This window comes from Vanessa cardui, chromosome 15, assembly GCF_905220365.1.
Source record: "Vanessa cardui chromosome 15, ilVanCard2.1, whole genome shotgun sequence".
NCBI classification, from domain to species: domain Eukaryota; kingdom Metazoa; phylum Arthropoda; class Insecta; order Lepidoptera; family Nymphalidae; genus Vanessa; species Vanessa cardui.
Window position 1 is genome coordinate 7,548,619 of NC_061137.1, and position 13,440 is coordinate 7,562,058.

The window sequence follows — 13,440 nt, forward strand, 5'->3', positions numbered from 1 at the left end:
CTGTTTTGTTCCGTTCTTCATAAAAATGCAATACATATTCATTTAAAGGCATACCTTTTGTGATTTATCGTTTTAATATCGGTCGTGAACTACACGTTAATGCAAATAACGGAATGTTAAATAAGTTCTTTGAATGATTCATCATGTTTATTATAATAATAAAGTAATACAATAAGGTTTAAAGTTTGAATCGAACAATGTTTTTTTTAAATAGCTTACCATCATACCCCTCCCATATTATGGTGTGCATCTGCACATGATCACTACCGCCCATTACATATAGACATAATTTCTGTAAGAAGATTAAAGTAAAGAACATTTAATATTACTTACATTGCCAATGCGCCACTAACCTTGCTATAGGTACATGCCTTTTATGCTCCTAGTTATACAGGCTAACTCATTTTTTATTGTTTTTAATTCGTAAAAGTATGATGTTACTTTTTAGATAAGTTGCTTAATTATTATAATAAGGTTTATTTTTGTTACAGGTAGCAATTAAGATAATAGATAAATCACAATTAGATGCCAGTAATCTTCAAAAAGTCTACCGCGAAGTGGATATCATGAAGAGGCTGGATCATCCTCATATTATTAAGCTTTATCAAGTAAGTACGACTAAGATACTTAAAAGGAAACCGCAATCGAATTTCTTTGAATCCGTTTCCATTAAAATCTTTGTCCATTGTTAGACATAATTCAATCTTTGATTACTAATATATAATTCATTTATTCTATAGATAGACATTTCTTGCGTTTCTTTTCATTGACGTAAATCATTGGACCAATTGAATGTAGTTGAATATTTTACGATTGTATTCAGATAAGTTAAAATAATTATCGCATCGTATTCGAATTTTAATTACTCTCGACCGTACGCCCTTGTGACTAGTGATTTCTCCGTATGAGTTTGTTTTTTGTTCAATTGTTTCATCCGTTGTTAGTAGTACACTCAAAACCACTTGTACGAATAAATAATAATATGTTTCTTTGGATCCCTTTTCCATAAACATGATCTGTATTTAATTTTAACAAATGTATTTTTCGCCTTAAAATCTTTTAAAATAATGGTATGAAGATGTCGGGAAGGACACAGAGCGTAATAAAAACACTTCTTTTTTATACTTTTTTTGTAGTTAAAATAGTAGTTATTTATAGTTAGATGTAGGTTTGGTATAAAGTTATTAAACTTTAAACATTATAAGGTTTTGTACCCATGAAATATTCATATAATAATACAACTATGTTAATGTACATATTGTATATAATATATTATATTATTTGTTCTGGAAATATTTATGCCTAATGAAAGATGAAGCTTATATATTTTATATAATATATTTAAGTTTCTGTATGAAATGTGATAAAATTATAAATATTTTTATTATATTTAAAAAAAAATGCTTTCAACGCTGTCTACCTACGTACAGATGGGTAAGCGAATCGAATAGAATATAATGACATCGTTACATACCGTTAGAATCTAACTATCCAGTGTGCAGTTTGTGGGAGGACAAACAAGTATATTGACTGTTGTTATAGTGTTCAAAGTAAATGTCACGTGAAATTACCGTTCATAAACGAGGTTGCTGGCTATTTGGGCCGTTGAACTGTAAAGTGTCATATTAAACTGTCCTTAGAAAATTTACATACCGATTGTCATTTAGTTCGCAAAAACAAAGTGTATATAAATAAAATATCGTACGTCACTCGATTAAAAAAATATTTGACGAACGGTATAAGATATAAACGATGTTTTAAACGATAAATCGTCTCGTGAACAAGATATTAGTAGATAATGTCGAAATATCGAGCTCCACCGAACATAAATAAAAAACATGGTAAATATCCCGAAATTAGTACCTTTAGTAATAAAAATAACCATGTTAATTTAAAATCTTATAAAGATAAATCTGTTTGATTCGTATGGTTTCCTAAAGGATCTCTTAATAACTATTCTGAAAACCATTTTCGATATCTTTGCCTTTTAATTGTCTATGCTATATAGAAGTCGTTCAGAAATTACAAATCATATATTTTATTTCGCTTAAGATTTTCTTTTAAATAAATAATGTTTATGTGTCTGTTAATATTTGCGAAATCCATTAGCTAAGCATCTTTATCTATATAACTCGATAAATAAAGTATTCAGCAAGATTAATGGACAAATAAACGTGTATGTGTGGAATGCGTCTACTCACATATGACAGCATGACAGATGTATGTATTTGCATTGCGTTTCAGTCTGCTGCAATTGTAATCTATCTTAAACTAGTGTGTATACGTAATCCATGTGAATCTATATGTATAAGAGAACGGCTGGAATATATTGTTTTTAAATAATACTTTAAAGTCATTTTATATATGCTTTACAAAAAAAAATATGTAAAAATGAAGTAGGTAATTAGCATTGAATGTATTTTTTTTCTTAGGCGAATACTCATTTGTACAGAAATATTGGTACATTAAAATTACGCTCAAGGAAATTTGTCTATTATTATTATAATTGTATGCTATATATTTTGATAAGCTTAGACTAACCTACTTGTTTAATTACAATTAATTCACGTTTTATCGTGTTTTAGACTATTTATTTTACCTAGAAGATGTTAATTGTACAATTTACTTTCATTTTAATTAATTTTTACTTGACATTTTTAATATATGCAAAAGAGCTAAGAATGTCTGTAAAGTAGTTTAGACAAAAAAAGGTTTCTTATTTCGAACTTAATGAGTATGTAATTATCTATAATCATGCTTGAACAAATACGGGTACATCGCTAGATGAATTAACGAACTATATTGAAGCATGGTGACATCTAAAAATAGGTCACAGCATACCGTATTATGCTCCTGATTCCTGCAACTGGAACAATAGTATTGCATGATTCGCTTTTGAAACCAGCTTGAATGAATTGAACACTATTAAGAACTTGAATGGTAGTTCTCGTGTACAAACATTTCACTGAGATCAGTTGCAATTGTGGATGGAACATTCATCGCTTGTTCGATACCAGGTCTATATTGTATTCTAAATTTAAATTTGATTTAAACAGAGGGGCATGTTCACATTTTGTTTATTTTATATATAAGGTTTGACAAAAGTGTGTTTTCCTAAAAATCTGACGTCAATAGGTAATACCTAATTGATATTGGAAAAATGAGATTATTGTAATAATTCAAACAATAAACATTAAGTATTTCTCCTTGAAGTTTTAGATTTTATCGGTTATATTCGACCCGCTGAAGTTGTTAGCAGACAATCAAACATCCGTAATATGACGTCAAGATTATACAATATATGTTATGATATAAATTATCTAGAGACTAACTTATCGAATTTATCTAAATATTTTGTTACGTATAGACCAATATAAATATTTGAAATCTTGAAAATAATGAACTTCTTTACGAATGAATTAAAAAATTTCAACCCCAATTTAGTCCTCTTTAGGGTTGAATTTACCAAAACACCATAACCATTTTCCGCTCATAGATAGAAACATAAGTGACCATTTTTCATAATTTTATAACTTAAAAAAAGTAGAACATCCACTTACATAAACACTTTAAATACGGGGGATCCCCTTTTAGATGATTAAGAGATGTTTAAACACCTGCCTTTTACTTATAAGCAGAAGCCTAAATAATGATTATTTGTAACATCGAAATGGCGAAGACCAATACCTACAATGTTTCATCCCCTATTTCACCCTCTTAGATTAAAAAAAAAACTATATTAGAATAAACATCTGAATAACACTAACATTGATTTCCATTTTTCTAACTTAAAAACTGACGTCCTTTTAGCCAATATTTTCCCCTGATTTATCCCCGATTTGTGGAGAAAAAATTCAAAGACCGTCAATACTGGATACAATTTTTTTATTAAGACATAACTGTCTTTGTGAAAGCATGCCTGGCCAGAAACCTCCCACTCATCGTTTATTATACCGCCAAGCAGCATACATATTATTTCTTCCGGTTGAAAAGGTGAATGAGCCAGTATAACTACAGGCACAAGACCTAACACCTTAGTTCCCGAGGTTGGCGGCGCATTGGCGATGTATGGAGAGGTTTATATTTGGTACAACGCCAATGTCTATGGGCTATCCTTCAGGCCATTGCCATCCTTTGGACCATTCACCCGTCCGCCTACCTATTTCATACAAAAAAGATCCTAACAAATGACACGCTTTGTTTTCATAAAATTTGACGCACTTGCAATCTACCTCATTCGTTATTCTGCCGCCAAACATCACCTGTTTAAAGGGCGAGCTACAAACTGCGGAACGAGAATTGTGCAATGCAAAAACGATGTAACATCTTATATCTCATCAGTAGCAGCGCACTGACAGTGTAAGGAATGTTACATCACCAGGCGTTGCAATGATCATCAGGTTCATTCTATTCTTTGTAAAAACTAATTATTCCGCTATTTGTATTTAAATTTTAACCTAAACGTTTAACCTCCGACACGCTTCGTCGATTACATTACACCAAACTGATAAAATCAACAACATTAGACGGGCATCCGATGGACTGTTATTTTTACATATTGTTTAAGTATAACACATTATACGATCTTGAGAAATATAACTAAAATCCAAGGTGACTGAAAAAGATAAAAAAAATATAAGGCCAAATGAAACAAAAAACACATTCAATATTTTAATTTGTATTCATTGGTTATTTGAAAGGTTAAGAACCTACAATTAATTGATGTACCGTGTGGGCTTACATGGATTTTGACGGTCATACTAAAAGACAGATACGGTGACTCAGGCGATATTTATAGATGTTTTTAGTTTTACGCGGCTGAGATAGTTCATGGACACGGCCTAGCCGTTTTACATGTATGTGATGTGAGCACGCTACAATCTGTAACATCTCATTACCGTATATTAGTAATTTACAAGGTATTCTTTTATGCTAACGAGTGATGGTTTAATAAAAACGTTTTGTCTCCTCACGTAATACATTTCGATTAGATTTCTATTCAAAAAGCGAAATTTCGAACTACTCTTGTGAGCATTTAATTATGTTTGGTTTTTCTGGGTATCAAAGAGTTTTTACTACGTCCATCTACGTCATCCCTGACATCCTAACATTGTACTCATATGACCAACCAATATTTTAAAATTAAAGACTGATCTTACTAGAGTACCTAATATGGTTTATAATATTTTTCTATGTACAAATTTATCTTTAATTGAAAATGACTTTATAATTAAATCGAAACTTGATTCCAGCTCAAACAGTTTGGTTTTGGTTCGAACTAAGTTTGAAATTTAGGTCTTTCAAGTAGATAATAAGGAAATTAACGTTGTTAAACTAATTATAGCTTAGTTGTGAGAAGCTTTGATCATAGTACTAACCGTGAACTCTTTGGAATATCCCATCGGAAACATCATATAGTAGTTTTTTGTTAACATTTGGTCGATTATAGAACAATTAAATGTTTGTAATTTTAAAAATGACTATACGATTTTATTTTACCTTTTTATGATATCTATATTTATCAATCAGCGTTATAACTAACTGTCATTCTGATGAGAATCCATATTTCTTACTATTATTTTCACGTTCAATTTTCATCTTCTTAAGAGGTGAATTAAAAAGATCATTAACAATTGCCTAAAAAATTTTAATAGTTATAATAAAGATCGATTTTCATACTTTTAATACGACATATGACATTAAAATTTTTCTTTGAATATTTAAAATTTCATTAAGTAGGTAATGTAATAAGTACATGTAATCACATATGTACTTATACATATCGTTTATCGATTTTATAAATAAGTCAATATAATAATATTGATATAAAGTATAAATAATAAGTTCATTAACTCGGTGCCAATTAAGTTATTTTTCATAATATATATTTACTTGTTTGTATAAAATAATTTGTTGAATCATTCCGTTAATTTGTTTTTTTTTCCACAGGTTATGGAGACAAAAAATATGATCTACATTGTATCAGAATATGCTAGTAAAGGAGAAATATTTGGTGAGTAAAATAAAAAGTATACAAGTAAACACGACACGTACATTCGAAACATCCTCGTAAATCTAAAATTTTATAACTTTTTTTAACATTAACAACTTAGTTTTTTAACGGTTAGTACCTATTCTGCCAAAAGACACTGTTCTTTTATGTCAATGTTCAATCTAAGTAGGTTATATTATGATTGCGAAAATTACAAATTTAAAAAAGTTACATAGGTAAATAACTATATATGGGTATCACCATATACAATAATAATATTTTATCTTTTCAAATTCATTTCCATTGTATTGAAGATTAAAAAAGTTCTACTAAAGACCTATATTGGCATATTTTTAATTAAATTTAGCGTTGGTTTTTCTCCGTGGGTCAGTCCTCGGGTTAAATGAATAATAATGATTAATAATTGGCTGTCTCGACCGGCGACCCTCGTTACTGGCATTATTCTTCGATGGTAATGTCTACCCGTTTATTATAAAAATATTTCCTTTCATATTGATAATTTGACATTGATGTATATGATATGATCTTCTAATCATTAAATATATTCATACTATATATATAGACGAAAGGTGCAATAATATTTTAAATGTTGAGTAGTGTTCTTATTGAAAATGAACAAGGGTAAACAATTAAATGTCCTGGAATATGTCAATTGATATTTTTATTTATTTTTATACCTCTGTTTAATAAAAGAAATATACCTACATAAAAAGTGCCCTTAGGCGGGGACTTATCGTAAATAAACATGTTTAGAAACATAATTATCAGAGTCTTTGAATAAATAATTTGTATTCATTGTAATTCTAAGACTTGTTTGCGTTCGGATTATCGATGAATAAGCATGATAATATCACAAATTCGTCTCAGCTTATTTGGATATATATGTTCAGCCTACGCTAAAGGTTAAATATGGAAAGAGTAGGAGTATATTATAATCAAGTTGCCTTGTTAGTGCTTCATGAGTTTTGAAATCATACTTGGAAACCGCAATATTATCTGTGGTCTTAATATTTTGTTAGTGATAAAAGACTTGTGCTTTAATATTGCATTGTTATTTTTGTTAGAATAGATTTTTTAAGCGGAATTACAATTGTTGAAATAAAAGAATCTACAGTAGGCATAAATATACATTAAATTAATAAGAGTATATTATTTGGCTTACGGTTAGCAATCGAAAATCGAAACAAAATAGCATTTAATTGAAGCACATTATAGCAGAACATTATACTAACTGTAATAAATCAAAATATTCTTTATTGAAATAGGCTCATAAAAGCATTTTTGTTGCATGTTATAGTGTTGAATTAAATGTAGAGCTACCACCCATTCGGAAAAAAGATTCTACTGACAAGAAACTCAGTAGCTACTCTTTTCCACCACTTTCATTACAGAGTATGTCAGTAAAGATTTTTCTTTATATATCCTGTCAAGAAATCAATGAATACTAAATACATGCTTTCCTTAAGCTCTTTCCTAAGTGACTATAATATATAAAGTCACATTTCATAATTCATTAATATCAGCTAGAAAGAGACTTGATCCAAGAAAATGACATCGGAGAACTCTCTAAGTAATTAAGTACTTACGTAATTACCAATTATTTCTACTTAGGGTTGCATATCCTATTTCAAAGTCTTATTAACTTTTAAAAGTGTATGCTCAAAATTATTTTAGAAAGAACATTATATTTTTATCTTTGCGTATAAGGTTTTTTAATAAAAAATAATTATTGAACAAAATATATAGTGTATCATTCACAACTTATGGGAATTTTATCAGTCAAAATAATGGTTCTAAAATAAATTAAAATATAAAATAAAACATTTGCATTTAAAATATGTGTAAGCTTAATATATAACATCAAAAGTCATGTAAAATATTAGAAAAATCTAACACGAGATGCAATATTCCCCGAAATAAAGTAACCTCGACATCGATTAAGGACGCCCAAAGACGTAAGTTCTTTGACGCTTTGTAATGACGTAAGCTGGCGTGCAATGACGTCACTGGCTGCCGGGGTTGCAGGCTAGGGGGGTGGGGAAGCAGTATCGCATACAGCTGACGGTGAAACCCTCCGTCATGAATACCCGTCCTCTGCTATATATTCATTTAAGTTTATAATCTAAACATCACGGATCGTGTCATGTAAATTACTATTTCGCACAGCTGTCGTAACCGGCTATTATGATGATACTAATTTGCAAAACTATAATGATATGACAGGAGTGCATTAATCTTCGTCTGTAATATTAAATCTTATCATCAATTTAATAGTCTTATGTGAAATTATTACGCACGTAACAATAATATAATGTTAGCGGCGACCTGTTAAATAAATTTCCGGTAAATGCTATTCACCATAATTATATCTTTCTTTATAATTATATCTATTGATAGAATATTTCTCATGTTGGCAATTTAAAAGCTGATTATAAATATTATAGAAAAAAAGAATATACCTTACTTTTCAAGGTATAATTTATTGTTACCAAATATTGTTTAATACTTTTTTATTGTAACGATTATATTTGTAGATATGTTGAAATTTAACCAATATATTTTTATTCTTCAATAATAATATTCTAAGGTCAAATAAATATAAATGTAAGATACTGAAAAAGTGTCTTATGATTTTTATTATATCGCGAAAAGTTGAAATATTTTTCATTACCTTGTGTTTTTAGAGACAAATTTGTTTATAAAAGCTCGATATGCCTATGTGTATTCGATCGTATACGTTATCATGCGTGAAATATTTCTCAAAAATGTTCCGTAGATAATTTTTATATATAACATATAGTATGCTAAAACAGACGGACGACCGATAACGACTTGATTAGATGAAGTTGAAGATTGAGGGGATGCACCGGCAGCATCTCCCTTTAAATCAAGATTAAATAAATCCTTTTCCAAACTGCATTACTGTTGCTAAGAGATGAAAATAAGGCGATTTAAATATACTTCTTGTTTTATCACGGACCTGAAAATGTAAAGTGTCTCTTACATATTTTACTGGTATTCATCGTGGCCTCGCTTATGCAGATTTGACGGTACTTTTAAAACAATCTCCACGTATAACTTTTAAAGTATTTGTGCATCTCAGACTGCTTCGTTGAAATGTTAAGTAAATGTTAAGTAAAAATTGAGTAAAGTTTGCGGAAGCATTCATCTCTTTTGGTTCTAAAATTACTACAAAATAAAGACGAGAATCTCTTAAAAGCTCTGCTGACGCTTATGAAAATCAATAAAGAACCTTCACACGCCTTTAAAAATATTAAATATTTATTTTAGGCTAAATAATTCACATATTTGTCGAGGAAAGTTATGTCGGAAACATTTAATGCCATGCTAGCTACTTGCGGGAGCGTTGGGCGGATGAATAATTTATACAAATGCACCTGCGCTCGCTGATGTCATTCGGAACATAATCGAAAAATAAATGTAGATAAAAGTAAATACGGCACTTAGTTAAACTTCTTAATTATGAAGCACATATTCTGGTTTATCGGCGTTAATATTAATGACGCGTTAATCTTCAATATTCTGTTTATTTGTTAAAATTGTCTTATAAAAATATTGCCATTAAAATGTTATTGCATCAAATAAAATAAAACTTAGCAATATAGCATTGACGTAAGTCAGTATATCGTCATAATATAATTATTACTTTTTATTATAATGCAATCCTATTTGAGACTTTCATGTTTTTACATCAATGATGTAATTGTATGTTGAGATATTAAGTTAATTTTTTTAATAATTAAGAATAATAAAAGAGATTTTAAATTTTAAAATGAAATTTTAACTAAATTAATTTCCATAAGAAACTATGATTTCAAACTAGTTCATCTTTCATTCAAGAATAATTTATTTTTATTCATCTAATGAGCTAATTAAATTTTACAGCTTGCGTAAAAAAAGATTTTATTTAACGATAAAAATTGAAAGGCCATTCCTATTCGTAAATCACTTACACTAAAATACTAAATACAAATTATTTTAATTTATATGAAAATATGTAAATTACATTATATACAGTTCTATTTTAATTTATTATATATAATCAATACAAATTTCATTTTAACTATCACAATTACAAAATATTCTCAGATAATATATTTGCTTAAAAAAATACAAGTACACAGAGAACGAATTCAATTCAATAGAGATATGATATATGTACTGTAATAGAATATAAATTACTGTTACTATCTATTTCTATTGTGTATGTATGTATAAATCTTTTATTAGCCATAAACGTTATTATAATACATACGTACCTAGGTAATATATTTAGAATCTTAGAATCCATTATGTGTAAGTCTAAACTATTTTATTATTCTCGCGTCTCGTGTTTGTCTGAAATAAAGCTATTGTCAAATTCAATTTGTTTTAGATTACATAGCGAGGTATGGCCGGATGGCGGAGCAAGCGGCGAGGCGCAAGTTCTGGCAAATCTTATCCGCTGTGGAATATTGCCACGAAAGGCGGATTGTACACAGGGATCTCAAGGTTGGTGTATACAGAAATGTTATGATTCAATTTCTGACAGAAATCGTCTTGTTATTAGATGATACTGTAGTAAGTATAATCTTAGTTAGTGTTACTATGTTCAGAAAATTGTAAACAAATATAAAAGCTTGGACTAGTAATAAGTGATTGAATTAAAAATTACTATAGGTATTAGTCGATAGACGGTACAAAATCAAGTAATTTGTGTGAATTGAAAGTACTCAAATATTTTTAATTTAAGTACGAAGTATGTTTTATCTTCTATAAATATTTGAGAACTTGAGAGTACACAAAATTTCAACGGTAAGATAACAACGGAAGCAGTTGCTCTTGTCGGTTAAGCTTGGATGGGAAGGATCTTATATCTATATACCTATACGTATGTATCGTAACGTGTTTTCCGAAGGTATAATATTATGAAGCCTTAGTATATATTGACAATTTAAATAATAAATCAATTCTTATTTGAAACATTATATGTATGTACGCTAGGTTTCGTAAACATAAAGAGCTAAATTCTATTACGTTTTACAATAATTTCGTCCAAAGTTTAGAAAGATAATGTTCTCTAACCGAGGGCTTCCAAAATCGTGTTCCAAAATATTGTAATGGATCTCGTTGGTGTCGTTATCCAATCGGAGCACGTGTATAGGTGTTGAACGATGAAAGTTTTCTCATTTAGGCGGAGAACTTGTTACTGGACGCGAATATGAATATCAAGATCGCCGACTTTGGGTTCAGCAACTATTACGCGACGGGGGAGCTTCTGGCGACGTGGTGTGGGTCCCCGCCTTACGCCGCGCCCGAAGTCTTCGAGGGAAAACGTTACACCGGCCCCGAAATTGACATATGGGTATGTTATTGCTTTTCTTTTGTTACTGCTTCTTAAGAAATTACATCGTCGGCATAGTTTTATGTATATTGAAGCTTTATTTTTATCGTCGGAGACAGCGATATAAGAAAAAATATATAGATACATAAGGACTATGTTTCTTTACAAACTTTTCTTTAGCGTTAACGTTTTTTTATGTATGCATAACTTATTTATACAGTCCTGGAAGTAGTTATTCTCAAATTTTGCACAAACTGATATACTTTGAGACTGAATATAATCTCAAATTAATAGTTTATAAGTATCCAGCTGCTGGGAAGAAACCGTAAAACTGTAAAACTTCTATTCAACAGGGTCTCCGCTGTTGAATAGAAGTTTTACAGTTTATTACACATTATTACATTCACACTCTTGCTAGGAGATATATATATTTAATGATTATAGCTAATTGAATAAACAAAAGCTGATTAATATTTGTGTTTTTTAGAATATTCTACTGCTAAGAGTTTTTTTTTTATTTTATATTGAAACTAAGGACGTTAATACAGCTTTTTTATGTCTCGTGTAAATAAATAAAATGCTTCAAGTTAATAAATTAAGAAATTGACTTTTCTATGACATGATGGACGGTTGGACGCAAATTAAGTAAAGTCAGGAAGCTAATATAATTTAGTATAATTTAGCATTTTACTTCAATAACATTCTTTTCCAGATGCCTTCCGGTTTCAAATTATTAGATTTTCGTCCTTAAAGTTAATGAAATAAGGATTTATTGAATCCATGTTATAATTTTACGGTACATTTAATAAGACTGGTAGCATTTGCCTTGACGTTTTTTTTAATACGAAACGTTCGCAGTTTACTCGTAACGAGCTGCTTTAATTTCCTTTCGAAATAATTTATGCCTTTTAAATGCTATTAACGTTGCTAGTGAGCTAAAAGAACCGTTTCATTTAAGAAAATTTTGTATAATAAGAAATAAATTATGAAATTAAACAGATGTGCAAAACTGCACTTTGAAGGTTTCTGGTCTGTTATTGGGTGAATTTATGAGCTTTAATCATTAAACGTTACGTTACGATTTGAGGTAAGAAGGAATTTATTACGACTTTTAAGTTTTTATATCGGATAAATAAAACAAACAATATTACTCTGTTCTGTATAATTAAAAGAAATTAATTATATCGATGTCAAAAATAAATTTCATAAAAATTCTGCCACATGTGTATTCCACCAGCCCGCATCGGAACAGCGTGGTGGAATATGTTCTAAACCTTCTCCTCAAAGGGAGAGGAGGCCTTTAGCCCAGCAGTGGGAAGTTACAGGCTGTTGTTATATGTCAAAAATAAATAAAGCGATTATGAAAAAAAAGAACTAAAAAGAAAATATTGTGTTTGTAATATTAAAACCAGTCATTCGATAATATGTAAGGATTAACGTGTTAATCTTTTGAGTCTTTTAAAATTGGGGAAAATTAAAGAAATTCATGCACACGATTCTAAACCGTGAAAACATTAACGGTCCCTTTATTGGACAATCTAATGATATTTTTTGCGAGTGATGGCTTCATTAAGTAATATTTATCCTTATCGCGGAATGTATTGAATCAGTCGAACAATTAATATTTTCGTATAAATTATACTAGTAGTGGAGTCAAAAGACTATCTTACGTATTCCACTTCAAGATCTGAATGGTTTTCAGAGCCTCGGGGTAGTGCTGTATGTGTTGGTGTGCGGGGCGCTGCCTTTCGACGGCTCAACTCTTCAATCGTTAAGGGACAGAGTGCTTTCTGGGAGGTTTAGAATACCCTACTTTATGAGCGAAGGTAAGTGACATTGTTTCTTTTAAAGGTAGCTTTTATGTTCTTGCAATAAATTCATTATTATTATTTAGTTATTTGCGTAAATTTTTCACATATATATCTAACAATGTAAGAATATATATTTTAAATTAAGCATCTAATAAATATTAGATCAAAAAAGAAAACAACATTAATGGGTACATTCGAAATAGTCAACGGCATTGTTATAAACTAGAAGCCTGAAACTGGAATAATAAACTAACGAACTAATCCAAAGTAAT

At 29.7% G+C, this 13,440-nt stretch overlaps 1 protein-coding gene across 1 annotated transcript in view; it reads left to right on the forward strand.

Annotated features, from left to right (window-relative positions):
- Window positions 1-13,440, forward strand: part of LOC124535534 (serine/threonine-protein kinase SIK2) — a 43,351-nt gene that overhangs the window by 13,815 nt on the left and 16,096 nt on the right. Inside the window, exons 2-6 of the mRNA XM_047111755.1 lie at window positions 492-608; window positions 5,950-6,013; window positions 10,410-10,525; window positions 11,208-11,378; window positions 13,060-13,183. Of these exons, the coding sequence (XP_046967711.1) occupies window positions 492-608; window positions 5,950-6,013; window positions 10,410-10,525; window positions 11,208-11,378; window positions 13,060-13,183 (592 nt within the window). The remainder of the gene's footprint in view (window positions 1-491; window positions 609-5,949; window positions 6,014-10,409; window positions 10,526-11,207; window positions 11,379-13,059; window positions 13,184-13,440) is intronic.